This window comes from Hemiscyllium ocellatum, chromosome 47 (assembly GCF_020745735.1).
Source record: "Hemiscyllium ocellatum isolate sHemOce1 chromosome 47, sHemOce1.pat.X.cur, whole genome shotgun sequence".
Taxonomy (NCBI): Eukaryota; Metazoa; Chordata; class Chondrichthyes; order Orectolobiformes; family Hemiscylliidae; genus Hemiscyllium; species Hemiscyllium ocellatum.
In genome coordinates this window covers 9,002,985-9,017,566 of record NC_083447.1, presented here as the reverse complement: position 1 = coordinate 9,017,566, position 14,582 = coordinate 9,002,985, and the positions used below count along the sequence as shown (strand labels likewise).

Genomic DNA, 14,582 nt, shown 5'->3' with positions numbered 1-14,582 from the left:
AATACCCGTGTTTCGCGAAAGAATAAGTCAATGGAAACCTTCCTGTGAGATTGGTGCCATGCCAATGGCCCATCTGAGCCAGTTGGCTCAAGTGGCATTGTACCCAGGAATCCCCCGTCCTTATTTCATTCCCCTGCCAACTAAAGGCAAGTGGGAGGAGGAATGCAGAGGAACCTCGATTATCCGAACGAGATAGGCAGTCACTATTTCGATCGGATGGTTGATTATTCGGATAATCGATTTTACCTTAAACAAGGGAAATCATGCTGACCTAACGCCGGGAGAAAGTGGGGATTGCAGTTGCTGGAGATCAGAGGTGCTGGAAAAGCACAGCAGGTCAGGCAGCATCCGGGGAGCAGGAGAGTCGACGTTTCGGGCATCAGCCCTTCATCGGGATCTAACGCTGTGCAGTAGCAGAGAATTTGTTTAAATCTATAATTTTAATGTATTGAGCACAAGAAGACACAGACTTCACATCAGGAACGAAATAAAGCAATGATAACACAAGAAAACTTTTAAAAAATGCAGCAGTAGTTAGCATTCGGCATATAGTGGCAAGGGGAGCATTTAACAAAGTCCCGATCGCAAGAGCATTTCGGGAGTTCAGTCTTGTGTTAGAAAGACAGAAACACTGCCTCATGGGTGTGTTTATGTTCTCTGCCTTTTTTTTTAAAACGAACGGCCCAGTAAGTGACAAATACGTAAAACACTTCATTTTGCAAAGGGCTTTGCGGGGCCTTGACATCGTCTTCGGATCATCCGAAATTCGGATAATCGATATTCCTCTGCACATCACAAAGGAGTAGGCCATTTGGTCCATCTAACTCTATCTGTACTATTCCCATATTCTTTAGTCTGGCCATAGATAGATTCCGGGGATAACTGTAGAAATTGGGGATGATTTGGGAAGGGGAGGTGTTTATTGAGGGTAACCTAGCTGTGGTGCACTAACTCTCTGTATCCCAGCTGTGATGGTGACAGCCCTTTCAGTTTCACAAAGGGATAAGGGAACGGTCTTTGAGTCCAATTTCTGACGACTCCACATTTCCTCCCCCTATTCCCGATACAGGACCAGCAGACGTGGTTGGACCTGCGAGAGCTGGAGTGCAAGATTGGAAAGCGGTACCTGACCCACGAGAGCGATGACCCACGCTGGGAGCAATGCAGCCGGGCACAGCACCTACAGTACCTGCCCCACCTGACCAAACAACCCCCTCCTGCTGCTAGCTCAGGCAGCAGAGATGTGCAGAGACTCAGCGAGAGAGTCAGTATCCTCTAAACACACTCCTGGAGTTCAGGAAAGATGTTCGTACCCCTTTAATACACACTCAGTCTCCCACACACTCTCTCACAACCAGTCTTTCTCACTCTCTGTTTCTGTCTTTCTCTCGCATGTGCGCATATGCTCTTTCTCTCTGACCCTCTCGTGTGCTTTCACTCTCTCTCTCTGACTCTCATGTGCTCTCTCTGTCTGACTCTCTCGCACATACTCTGTCTGAATGTTTCTCTCACACACTGACTTTCACGCACACTGTCTGACTCTCTCTCACACACTCTGTTTCTCTCTCACACTGACTCTCTCATGCACACTCTATCTATCTCTCTCTCGCACTCTGTCTGACTCTCACACTCTGACTCTCTCGCACACACTCTCAGTCTGTCTGTTTCTCTCTCACTCTCGCACACTTTCTGTCTGAATCATTCACACTGTCTCTGTCTGTCTGACTCTCTCTCGCACAGTCTCTCTGACTCTTCACACACTCTCTGTCTGTGTCTCTCTCACTGACTTTCTCTCGCACACTCTCTATGTCTGACTGACTCTTGCACACTCTCTGACTCTCTCTCTCTCTCTCTCTCTCTGTCTGACTCTCTCTCTGTCTGACTCTCTCTCTGTCTGACTCACACATTCTGACTCTCACACACAGTCTGTCTGTTTCTCTCTCACAGACTTTCTGTCACACACTCTCTGTCTGACTCTCTCAAACTTTTTTTCAGTTTTTCTGTTTCTCTCACACTGACCTTCGCACACCATCTGTCTGACTTTCTCTCACACACACACTCTCTTTCTCTCTCTCAAACACTCAGTCTGTCTGTTTTTCTCACACACTGCCTTTCTATCGCACATTTTCTCTCTCTGTCTCTCGCGCACACTCTCTCTGTCTGTCTGATTCTCTTGCACACTCTCTCTCTGTCTGTCTGTCTCTTGCACACACTCTGACTTTCTGTCTCTCGCACATTTTTTCCATCTGACACTCTCGCTCTCTCTCGGAGAGGGCTCTGTGGATTGAGACTTTAACCCCCTGACCGATCAGTCTTACTCCTGCAGTGTGGGAGGTCAGGATCTCACTCAGTGGGATGTGAGAATCCAGTTATTCATGGGGCCACAGGAGAGGCTTGGTCCTGTACATTAAAAGCCTTCCAACCCTAACTGGGCACAGGGCGGTGGTAGAGGAACATTCAGTCTGACTAACAAAGCTGCTAATCTGCCTGTTGGTTAGGGTCAATATTTAGGAGGGGGGTAATTAAAAGGGGAAAGAAATTAATCCCCCCCCCCACAAAAAGAGGCAGTGAGCTATGGACATGTTTTAAGTGTATTATATACTCACAGTACCTTTAGTATTTTTAAAGATAGGAACATCGTACTGCTTTAGCAATCCCTGCTCCTAAACTGGAAGGGTCATTCACCAGTTTGCTAACCCAGGGGCTGCCTTGTGTTCTAGGTGAAGCCAGTGTTAACTATATTGCTTCCTGCATTGGATTAGCCACACTGGGATTACAGCGGCCAATATTCAGAACTTCTCTTTCATCTACCTGTTCAGAGATGCTACCACACTCCCTCAGGAGCAGGAGGGACTTGAGCCCAGTCCTCCTAGCTCAGAGGCAGGGACACTGAGCCCTCGGGAGCTCAGGGAAATGGTGGGGAGCGTTTCCAGTTGGGGCCGGTGACTCTGGGAGCACTGTCCAGGAAACGAGGCCTATGGAACCTGCCAGAGCCTGCCTCAGACTCCCAGCCTTGAGTCATTGAGGTGGGGAAGGAGCAGGAGGGAGTGGGGGCTGCCAGTTTGTATAGTGTGGGACCCCCTACAGATCGGACTGGGTGGACAGGGGCTAAACCTTGCAAGAGGAGGTAAATCCTAGAAGGGTTCAGAAAGTTACAGCGAGGGAGCTCTCTCGCTTGAGTGAATGCTATCAGCATTCTCTGATGTGTTGTATGTTACTTATTTATATAAATATATATTGTACAGAAGCAGAGACTGCAAACTGAGAACAAAAGTATATTAAGTGTTCCCATGTCTCCGCATTGTTGTGTGGTTGGGACTGTGGGTTTGTTTCTAATGTTACTCCTGCAACTGTCATTCCCTCTGCCCCTTGTCAACATCAATGTGAGTCTTTTTTAAAACTGTAGAAAGTTCCTGCAGTGCCTGAGATTATGTTTGTCTGTCTGTCTGTCTGTGTCTGTGTCTCTCCCATTCTTTTTTTGGTCTCTCCCAACTCTCAGCAAACCCACTCCCCCATTGTTGTGGTGTGTAATGTATATATTTTTAATAAAAATGTATTACTCTGCACACTGTTCAGCTGTGGTTCAGTGGGATCAACGTGTTTGCCTCTGAGTCAGATGTTTCCAGGTTCAAATCCAACCCAGGAATCCAACTGAACAGATACAGGCTGGCATCCTTAACAGAGCTCAGAGTGCTGCACTGTGGGACGGTCAGTGCTGGGGGAGTGCTGCACTGTGGGAGGGTCAGTGCTGAGAGAGCGTTGCACTGTGGGAGGGTCAGTGCTGAGAGAGCGTTGCACTGTGGGAGGATCAGTGCTGGGGGAGTGTCGCACTGTTGGACGGTCAGTGCTGGGGGAGTGCCGCACTGTTGGACGGTCAGTGCTGGGGGAGTGCCGCACTGTGGGAGGGTCAGTGCTGGGGGAGTGCCGCACTGTCGGAGGGTCAGTGCTGGGGGAGTGCCGCACTGTCGGAGGGTCAGTGCTGGGGGAGTGCCGCACTGTCCGAGGGTCAGTGTTGGGGGAGTGCCGCACTGTGGGGGGGTCAGTGCTGAGGGAGTGGGGACTGTTGGAGGGCAGTGGATTCAAAACGGTAACTCTCTCTCTCTCTCTCTCTACATACCTGCTGAATATTTCCAACACTGTTTGTATCAGATTTCCAGCATCTGCAGTATTTTGTATTGTTTTTTGTTTGAGGCTTATCCATGTATCAGACAGTGAGGGTCACAAGCTATTCACCTGTGGCAGGCGTCGTAGTCTATTGCGGTAATGCCGAGGATCGATGTCTGTGACCATGGGATCACTCCTGAGTGAGTGCGGGTAGTTTCTGCTGGGTCTTCAGCTGTCTGATCACACTGGCCGCCTGTTCCCAGAAATATTCGGAGCCTAAAGTGGGGGTGGGAGGAGGGGAGTGAAGTTTGGCCACTTCAGTGGTAGCAATAAGATTGTGGTCTCACTATATTTAAAAATATTGCACAGAATGTTTGGTGTTTGTCCTTCATCTATGTGTGTGTTAGTCTGTCTGTGTGTCAATGTCTGTCTGTGTGTGACTGTCTGACTCTGTGTCTGTGTGTCTGCCTCTATCTCTGTCTCTGTCTGAGTGCTTGTCTGTGTGTGTGTGTCTATGTGTCTGTGTCTGGATCTGTCTGTCTGTGTATATATGTTTGCCTCTGTGTGTCAGTCTGTGTGTGTATGTGTGTGTCTGTTTCTGTCTGTGTGTCTGTATCTGTGTGTGCGTACGTCTGCCTCTGTATGTCTGTCTCTGTCTGTCTGTCTCTGAGTGTCTCTGTCTGTGCGTGTGTATGTGTTTGTCTCTGTTTACGCATGTTTGCATATGTCTGCCTGTGTGTGTGTGTGTCTGTGTGTTTGCGTATGTCTGCCTGTGTGTGTCTGTGTTTGCGTATGTCTGCCTCTGTGTGTGTGTGTGTCTGTGTGTCTGTGCGTTTGCGTATGTCTGCCACTCTGTCTGTGTGTGTGTGTGTCTTTTTGCCATATGGCCGGTATCTACATATTTTACCCCTTTTTTGTAGAAGAATTTATCGATTTGTTGTATAAAGACAATTAAACACCTATCCATTACTGTCGAGTGCTTTCTCTTAAGGAAGATCTCCAATGTTCGATTCTGAGCTTAAACAAACCGACTGGGATTGCTGGATGGGATTGAGGGGATTGACCTTCTGATAGTTAATTTGTTCTCGCCAAAAGCATGCTGGCCTGTAATTCCTTCAATCGGTGCTTGTGGGATCTTGCTATATGTGAAATGGCTGTTGTCGTGGGTTGACTTAGCACCAGCATCACAGGGCAATAGGTCAAAGGCCATTTAGACCCTTCAGTCTGTCATAGAGTCATACAGTACGGAAACAGACCCTTCGGCCCAACCAGTCCATGCTGATCCATAATCCCAAACTAAACTAGTCCCACCTACTTGCTCCAGGCCCATATCCCTCCAAACCTTTCCTACTCATGTATTTATCCAAATGTCCTTTAAACATTGTAACTGTACCCACATCCACCACTTCCTCTGGAAGTTCATTCCACACAGGAATCACTTTGTGTAAAAAAACAAAAGTTTTTTTCTCTCGTGTCCTTTTTAAATGTAAACATGCCCCCTGGTCTTGAAATCCCTACCCTAGAGAAACGATTCTTGTCACTCACCTTATCTATACCCTTTATGATTTTATAAACCTTTATAAGGTCGCCCCTCAACTTCCTACACTCCTGTGAAAAAAATTCCCAGTCTATCCAGTCTTTCTTTATAACTCAAACCTTCCATAACTGGCAAAAATCTTCTGAACTTTCTCCAGCTTAATAATATCCGTCCTGTAACAGGGTGACCAGACCTGGACACAGTACTCCAGAAGAGGCCTCACCAATGTCCTGTACAACCTCAACATGACGTCCCAACTCCTAAACTCAACAATGAAGGCAAGTGTGCTAAACGTCTTCTTAATTGCCCTGTCTTACTGTGACGCCAACTTCAAAGAATTATGTACCTGAATCCCTGGGTCACTCTGTTCTACAACACTACCCAAGGCCCAATTTCTAATTGGCTAAGTCCTTTTTTTATCAGAATGAAATACCTCACATCCAAATTAAACTCCATCTGCCACTTCTCAGCCCATTGGCTCAAATCATCAAGGATCTCTTTATAATCTTAGATAGCCTTCTTCACTGTCCACTATACCCACCAATTTTGGCGTCATTTTAGAGATGTTGTTGTTCAGTATCTCCATATCCCTTGATAATTTGACTCAAAATAAATGTGTGGCCCTTTACCTTGGAAGTTTTCAGTTGTGATCCTGCAGCCCTTTTGGACCAGGAGAGTTGCTCATTTATTTGTTCCATTTGTGTGGAGAATGTGAGTCCTGACTTCAATCTGAAACAGTCTAACTCTTAAAGACTAGGTGTGGGTTTGCTCGCTGAGCTGGAAGGTTCATTTTCAGACGTTTCGTCACCATTATAGGTAATATCTTCAGTGAGAGTCCAGATGAAGCCTGAAACTGCCCCTTTTGCTGTTCACCTGCCCCCATCAGAGGGATTAGAAAGCATATTTTTGCACGGCTCTGTTAAATCTCAGTTCTCTCAACTCTACAAAATGCAAGTTAAATAGCTTTTCCTCACAATTTAACCCTTTTCAGCAATGTTGTCCTGAATCCAAGGTAGACAGGCAGGAGGCTGGGAGAACACAGCAAGCCAGGCAGCATCAGGAGGGACAGGCAGGAGGCTGGAGGAACACAGCAAGCCAGGCAGCATCAGGAGGGACAGGCAGGAGGCTGGGAGAACACAGCAAGCAAGGCAGGAGGCTGGGGGAACACAGCAAGGCAGGCAGCATCAGGAGGGACAGGCAGGAGGCTGGAGGAACACAGCAAGCCAGGCAGCATCAGGAGGGACAGGCAGGAGGCTAGAAGAACACAGCAAACCAGGCAGCAACAGGAGGTGGAGAAGTCGACATTTTGGGTGTAACCCTTCCTCAGGGCACATTGACTTGTCCTGATAGTGCCCGGTTTGCTGTGTCCTTCCAGCCTCCTGCTGTCTACCTTGGATCCCAGCATCTGCAGTTTTTTTTTCTGTCTCCTGAAACCATTAGCCGATGGGAGAGGGTCCCAAAAGCAGGCTGTCTCCCCTTTCCCACTCAGCCCACTTTGTGAGGCCATTCCTAAATTCACTGATACTTGCATGGAATTTTTAGATTATATTTCTGAAAATATGTATTTGGGGCGGCTCAGTGGTTAGCACTGCTGCCTCACAGCGTCAGAGACCCAGGTTCACTTCCCACCTCCGGCAACTGTCTGTGTGGAGTTTGCACATTCTCTCTGTGTCTGCCTGGGTTTCCTTCCACAGTCCAAAGATGTGCAGGTCAGGGTGGGTTGGCCATGGGAAATTGCCCATAGTTTTAGGTGCATTAGTCAGAGGGAAATGAGGTTAAGGGAATGAGTCTGGCTGGGTTACTCTTTGGAGGGCCAGCATGGACTTATTGGGCTGAAGGGCCTGTTTCTGCTCAGCAGGGATTCTAATCGATGATTCTTCTAATCAATATTTATGTTGGATACAGTTCCGAGAAAACTCGCTCGGCTGATTCCTGAGGTCAGGCATTGTCTTATGAGGAAAACTTGAGTCTTTATTCATTTATTTTCATTCAGTTTTAAAGTTCACTCACTGGGATGTGGGCGTCTCTGGTAAACTAGCATCTGCTGCCCCTCCCATAATAGGTTGTGTTAAGGCAGTACAGGATATTTATGCAATTCTGTGTTCAGTTCTGGTCTCCCTGCTATAGGAAGGGTGTGGAAAAGAATTTACAAGGATGTTGCTGGGCCTTGAGAGTTTGAACTTTAGGGAGAAGCTGAATAGGCTGGGGCTGTTTTCCCTGGAACGTCAGAGGCTGAGGGGTGACCTTATAGAGGTTTATGAAATCACGAATGGATGAGGTGAATAGTTAAAGCTAGAGGGGCTAAAACAGAAATTGCTGGAAAAGCTCAGCGGGTCTGGCTGCATCTGTAGAGAGAAATCAGGGTTAATATTTCGGGTCAAGTGACCCTTCATCAGAACCTAGGGGGCATAGATTTAAGATGAGAGGTACAAGTTATAAGAGGGACCTGAGAAGCAACTTTTTCACACAGAGGGTGATGCCTGTATGGAATGAACTGCCAGAGGAAGTGGTGGAGGCTGGTACAATTACAACATTTAAAAGGCATCTGGATCGATTATAAATAGGAAGGGTTTAGAGGAATATGGGCCAAATGCTGGCAAATGGGGCTAGATTAAAAATCACGCAACACCAGGTTATAGTCCAACAGGTTTAATTGGAAGCACATTAGCTTTCGGAGCGACACTCCTTCAGCAGGTTGTAGTGTTCACCTGATGAAGGAACGTCGCTCCGAAAGCTAGTGCTTCCAAATAAACCTGTTGGACTATAACCTGGTGTTGTGAGTTTTAACTTTGTACACTCAAGTCCTACACCGGCATCTCCAAATCGGGACTAGATTAGATTAGGATATCTGGTCGGCACGGACGAGTGGATAGAAGGGTCTGTTTCCATGCTCGACCTCTCTATGACTTTATAACTCTAATAAAAAAGGCAGTTAAGAATCAACCCCATTGTTGTGGGTCTGGAGTCACATGTAGGCCAGACCAGGTAAGGATGGCAGATTTCCCTTCTTAAAGGGCATTAGTGATCCAGATGGGGTTTTCCAACAATGGTTTCCACCAATTGAATTCAAATTTCATGGACATATAAGATTTGGAGAGGGTTGACATAGTGGATGAGGGAGTATTTGTTCCTTGTACTCAGGTGGTACAGATGAAATAGAAGGGGTCTCTCAGACTGAAATGAGGACAAGTTTAGTCCCAAACAATTGTTTGAAGTGGGAAAGGGTGACGCAGAATGAAATGTTATTGGGGGTAGGTCAAAATGTGGAGTCTAATGTTGGTCTGCAGATGCAGCAGGTAGTTAAGAAGGCAAATGGAATATTGTCCTTTGTTGGGAGAGGGATGGAGTTTAAAAACAGGGAAGTTAGGCTGTAGCTGTACAGGGTGTTGGTGAGGCCACACCTGGAGTACTGTGTACAGTTTTGGTCTCCTTACTTGAGAAAGGATGTACTGGCCCTGGAGGGGGTACAGAGGAGGGTCACTGGGTTGATTCCGGAGTTGAGAGGGTTGGATTATGAGGAGATATTGAGTAGACTGGAACTATACTCATTGGAATTTAAAAGAATGAGAGGGAATCTTATTGAAACATATAAAATTATGAAGGGAATAGATACGATAGAAGCAGGGAGGCTGTTTCCACTGGCAGATGGAACTAGAACCAGGGGGGTATCGCCTCAAGATTAGGGGGAGCAGATTTAAGACTGAGCTGAGGGGGAACTTCTTCATCCAGAGGGTTGTGAGTCTGTGGAATTCCCCGCCCAGTGAAGCAGTTGGGGCTTCCTCGTTGAATGTTTTTAGGGCAAAGAGAGATTTTTGAACAGTGAAGAGATTAGATTACTTAGTGTGGAAACAGGCCCTTCGGCCCAACAAGTCCACACCGACCCGCCGAAGCGCAACCCACCCATACATTTACCCCATACCTAACACTACGAGCAATTTAGCATGGCCAATTCACCTGACCCGCACATCTTTGGACTGTGGGAGGAAACCGGAGCACCCGGAGGAAACCCATGCAGACACGGGGAGAACGTGCAAACTCCACATAGACAGGCAGCTGAGTCGGGAATTGAACCCGGGTCTCAGGTGCTGTGAGGCAGCAGTGCTAACCATTGTGCCACCGTGCTGCCCACTGTGCCACCGTAGAGGTTAAGAGTGATGGTGAGCAGGTGGGTAAGTAGAGCTGAGTCCATGATAAAAATCAGCCATGATCTTAATGGCAGAACAGGCTCGAGGGATGAACTAGATTTTGTCTGAGGGCCTTTAGTAGTTTAGAATTCTTTTCTACCCCCACAGTGAGCAGTGAGGGCTGAGTCACTGAATATATCCAGAGCTGACTGAATCAGTTTTCTTCAGTTTGATGAGAGTCCGCGGTTGTGGGAGAGCAGGTATTGAGGTTGAACTCAGATCAGCCATAGCATTAAGCGATGGCAGAGGAGGCTTGAGGGGCTGAACGGCCTGCTTCTCATGACCTCGCGAGATTGTCATAGCCAAACCATTCCAGCACCTGGGCACTGTCACCCCTCCAACTGGAGGCTGTGGTGTGACGGTAGAATGGAACCCAGAGTGATTATCAAACACACCCCTCTACCCCCAGGTCATCGCAGGTCAGAGATCACATGTGGGTTTGTCTTTTTATTCTGTTTGGTGTAATTTGCTGATCTACTGTGGGAGCCCTCAGCCTAAAGGGCCCTTTGGTAAATAGAGTAACAATGGGTTTGATGGATACACGCCAGAGGGCAGCAGAGTCTTTCCCTTAGAGCAATCATTTTGTGTCGCAGTTCGTTCCGTGGGACTCTGTGCTGTACAGGCTGTATCCTGGGACGTACACTGAGACAAACATTGACTGCACCTGGAGGACCATCAACTCAGTGAAAGATGCCCTTTGCTCTTCCTGAAACTTGCTGGTCTTCCAGAGCAAGGAGTTGACCTTGACCAAGTGTTGCAGACTGGCACATTCCAAGGTCCAGGATTAGATGCTGAGGGACGCACTGAAGCCTGGGATAGCTGCCGCCAAGGGGCAGTGGGAAAAGACCACCATCTGAGGTCTTCCTGCTGCAGTACATTGAGGGTTCACGCAATTGATAGACCCACTTGCTGCCCCCAAATGAACCAAATGTTTCTTGCACAATTAGACATGTTCTTTTTGTTTTACAATGTAGAGAATGACTGAGAAATATCAAAATTTCAACTTTTTTTGTTTATTTTCTCTCTGCAAAGATTGGATCAAGCTGATTTGGAACCTGTACACATATTTATAGATCATAAAATCATAGAACAGCCTACAGTGTGGAAACAGGCCCTTCGGCCTAACAAGTCCACACTGACCCTCCGGAGAGTAAACCACCCAGACCCATTTCCCCCCCCCCCTATTATCCTATACTGACCCCTGACTAATGCACCTAGCCTACACATCCCTGCACGCTACGGGCAATTTAGCATAGCCAAATCACCTAACATTTTTATGAATAAAGTATATGTTTAGAATTAAAAGAAAATTGTGCAGTTGAGAGTGTGATTTATGCCACACTGATGACTGAATTTAAAGTATTGGGAAAGGTGTGTGCCAATATAATAATTGCATTGTTTGTGCCATTTTGAATGTGTGAATAGAGTGAGAGGTCTCTGTTAACATTCGGAATCAAAATAAATCCAACGTCAATGCAGCAATGCCCAGCAGAGGGCACACTCTGTCAGAAAATTAATGGTTTCAGTCCTACTCTCAGCAAGTAATCCGTGACTCTGCCAGTCCTGGGGGAGAGCTGCACAGTCTGAGGAGCACAATCTCGAAGGAGAATGGGGATGTCTCCCTGACGGAATGATGGTCCGCATGCAGTGATTGGGAGACACGATCTGGAGATGCTGGTGTTGGACTGGGGTCCGAAAGCTATTATGCTTCTAATTAAACCTGTTGGACTATAACCTGGTATTGTGTGATTTTTAACTTTGTACACCCCAGTCCAACACCGGCATCTCCAAATTAGATTACTTACAGTTTAAAAACAGGCCCTTCGGCCCAACAAGTCCACACCGACCCTCTGAAGAGCATTTCCCCTACATTTACCCCTTCGCCTAACACTATGGACAATTTAGCACGGCCAATTCACCTAACCTGCGCATTTTTGGACTGTGGGAGGAAACCGGAGCACCCAGACACGGGGAGAACATGCAAACTCCACACAGACAGTTGCCTGAGGCAGGAATTGAACCCGCATCTCTGGCGCTGTGAGGCAGTAGTGCTAACCACTGTGCCTATTTGGAAGCACTAGCTTTCAAAGCGCTGCTCCTTCATCAGGTGGTCATGGTGTATAAGATTGTAAGATACAGAATTTATACAAAAGTTTACAGTGTGATGTAGCTGAAATTATATATTGAAATTATAACAAACAATCCAGGTCGTTTTCAATATATAATTTCAGTTATATCACATTGTAAACTTTTTGCTATAAATCCTGTATCTTACAATCTTAGACTCCACAACCACCTGATGAAGGAGCGTCGCTCCGAAAGCTAGTGCTTCCAAATAAACCTGTCAGACTATGACCTGGTGTTGTGTGATTTTTCACTTTGATTGGGAGAGAATCTGTCATTACTGTCAGAACTTGCGGTGCGCAAAAACGGCTCCATTTCCCTTTTCAAAGCAGTCACTACACTCCAGTGATGCTTCAGCAGTAGCCAAAATTCCTATTTAAGTGCAAGTTTGTTTTAATGAAGAAGGAGCTTGGAGTTTTAAACAAAACATTGGGGCAGCACAGTGGGTCAGTGGTTAGTTCTGCTGCCTCACGGTAAGAAATACTTCCAAATAACTCAACACAACTCAATCTTGGTCAAAACCTGTACAATACACCCCACAGGGATATCGATGACACGAGAGTTGTAACCAGCACGGTGGCTCAGTGGTTAGCACTGCTGCCTCACAGCGTCAGAGACCCAGGTTCACTTCCCACCTCCGGCAACTGTCTGTGTGGAGTTTGCACATTCTCTCTGTGTCTGCCTGGGTTTCCTCCCACAGTCCAAAGATGTGCAGGTCAGGGTGGGTTGGCCATGGGAAATTGCCCATAGTTTTAGGTGCATTAGTCAGAGGGAAATGAGGTTAAGGGAATGAGTCTGGCTGGGTTACTCTTCAGAGGGCCAGCATGGACTTATTGGGCCGAAGGGCCTGTTTCCGCTCAGCAGGGATTCTAATCGATTCTTCTAATCAATATTTATGTTGGATACAGTTCCGAGAAAACTCGCTCGGCTGATTCCTGAGGTCAGGCATTGTCTTATGAGGAAAACTTGAGTCTTTATTCATTTATTTTCATTCATTTTTAAAGTTCACTCACTGGGATGTGGGCGTCTCTGGTAAACTAGCATCTGCTGCCCCTCCCATAATAGGTTGTGTTAAGGCAGTACAGGATATTTATGCAATTCTGTGTTCAGTTCTGGTCTCCCTGCTATAGGAAGGGTGTGGAAAAGAATTTACAAGGATGTTGCTGGGCCTTGAGGGTTTGAACTTTAGGGAGAAGCTGAATAGGCTGGGGCTGTTTTCCCTGGAATGTCAGAGGCTGAGGGGTGACCTTATAGAGGTTTATGAAATCACGAATGGATGAGGTGAATAGTTAAAGCTAGAGGGGCTAAAACAGAAATTGCTGGAAAAGCTCAGCGGGTCTGGCTGCATCTGTAGAGAGAAATCAGGGTTAATATTTCGGGTCAAGTGACCCTTCATCAGAACCTAGGGGGCATAGATTTAAGATGAGAGGTACAAGTTATAAGAGGGACCTGAGAAGCAACTTTTTCACACACAGGGTGGTACATGTATGGAATGAGCTGCCAGAGGAAGTGATGGAGGCTGGTACAATTACAACATTTAAAAGGCATCTGGATCGATTATAAATAGGAAGGGTTTAGAGGAATATGGGCCAAATGCTGGCAAATGGGGCTAGATTAAAAATCACGCAACACCAGGTTATAGTCCAACAGGTTTAATTGGAAGCACATTAGCTTTTGGAGCGACACTCCTTCAGCAGGTTGTAGTGTTCACCTGATGAAGGAGCGTCGCTCCGAAAGCTAGTGCTTCCAAATAAACCTGTTGGACTATAACCTGGTATTGTGAGTTTTAACTCTGTACACTCCAGTCCAACACCGGCATCTCCAAATCGGGACTAGATTAGATTAGGATATCTGGTCAGCACGGACAAGTGGATAGAAGGGTCTGTTTCCATGCTCGACCTCTCTATGACTTTATAGCTCTAATAAAAAAGGCAGTTAAGAATCAATCCCATCGTTGTGGGTCTGGAGTCACGTAGGCCAGACCAGGTAAGGATGGCAGATTTCCCTTCTTAAAGGGCATTAGTGATCCAGATGGGGTTTTCCAACAATGGTTTCCACCGATTGAATTCAAATTTCATGGACATATAAGATTTGGAGAGGGTTGACATAGTGGATAAGGGAGTATTTGTTCCTTGTACTCAGGTGGTACAGATGAAATAGAAGGGGTCTCTCAGACTGAAATGAGGACAAGTTTAGTCCCAAACAATTGTTTGAAGTGGAAAAGGGTGACAGAATGAAATGTTATTGGGGGTAGGTCAAAATGTGGAGTCTAATGTTGGTCTGCAGATGCAGCAGGTAGTTAAGAAGGCAAATGGAATATTATCCTTTGTTGGGAGAGGGATGGAGTTTAAAAACAGGGAAGTTAGGCTGTAGCTGTACAGGATGTTGGTGAGGCCACACCTGGAGTACTGTGTACAGTTTTGGTCTCCTTACTTGAGAAAGGATGTACTGGCCCTGGAGGGATTGCAGAGGAGGGTCACTGGGTTGGTTCCGGAGTTGAGAGGGTTGGCTTATGAGGAGATATTGAGTAGACTGGAACTATACTCATTGGAATTTAAAAGAATGAGAGGGAATCTTATTAAAACATATAAAATTATGAAGGGAATAGATACGATAGAAGCAGGGAGGCTGTT

At 46.6% G+C, this 14,582-nt stretch overlaps 1 protein-coding gene across 2 annotated transcripts in view; it reads left to right on the top strand.

Annotated features, from left to right (window-relative positions):
- Positions 1-3,564, top strand: part of prkd2 (protein kinase D2) — a 123,370-nt gene extending 119,806 nt beyond the window's left edge. For both annotated transcript variants that reach the window (XM_060856221.1, XM_060856222.1), the window contains one exon: positions 1,070-3,564. In XM_060856221.1, the coding sequence (XP_060712204.1) occupies positions 1,070-1,279 (210 nt within the window). In that variant the 3' untranslated portion in view covers positions 1,280-3,564. The remainder of the gene's footprint in view (positions 1-1,069) is intronic.
- Positions 3,565-14,582: the final 11,018 nt, after the last annotated feature.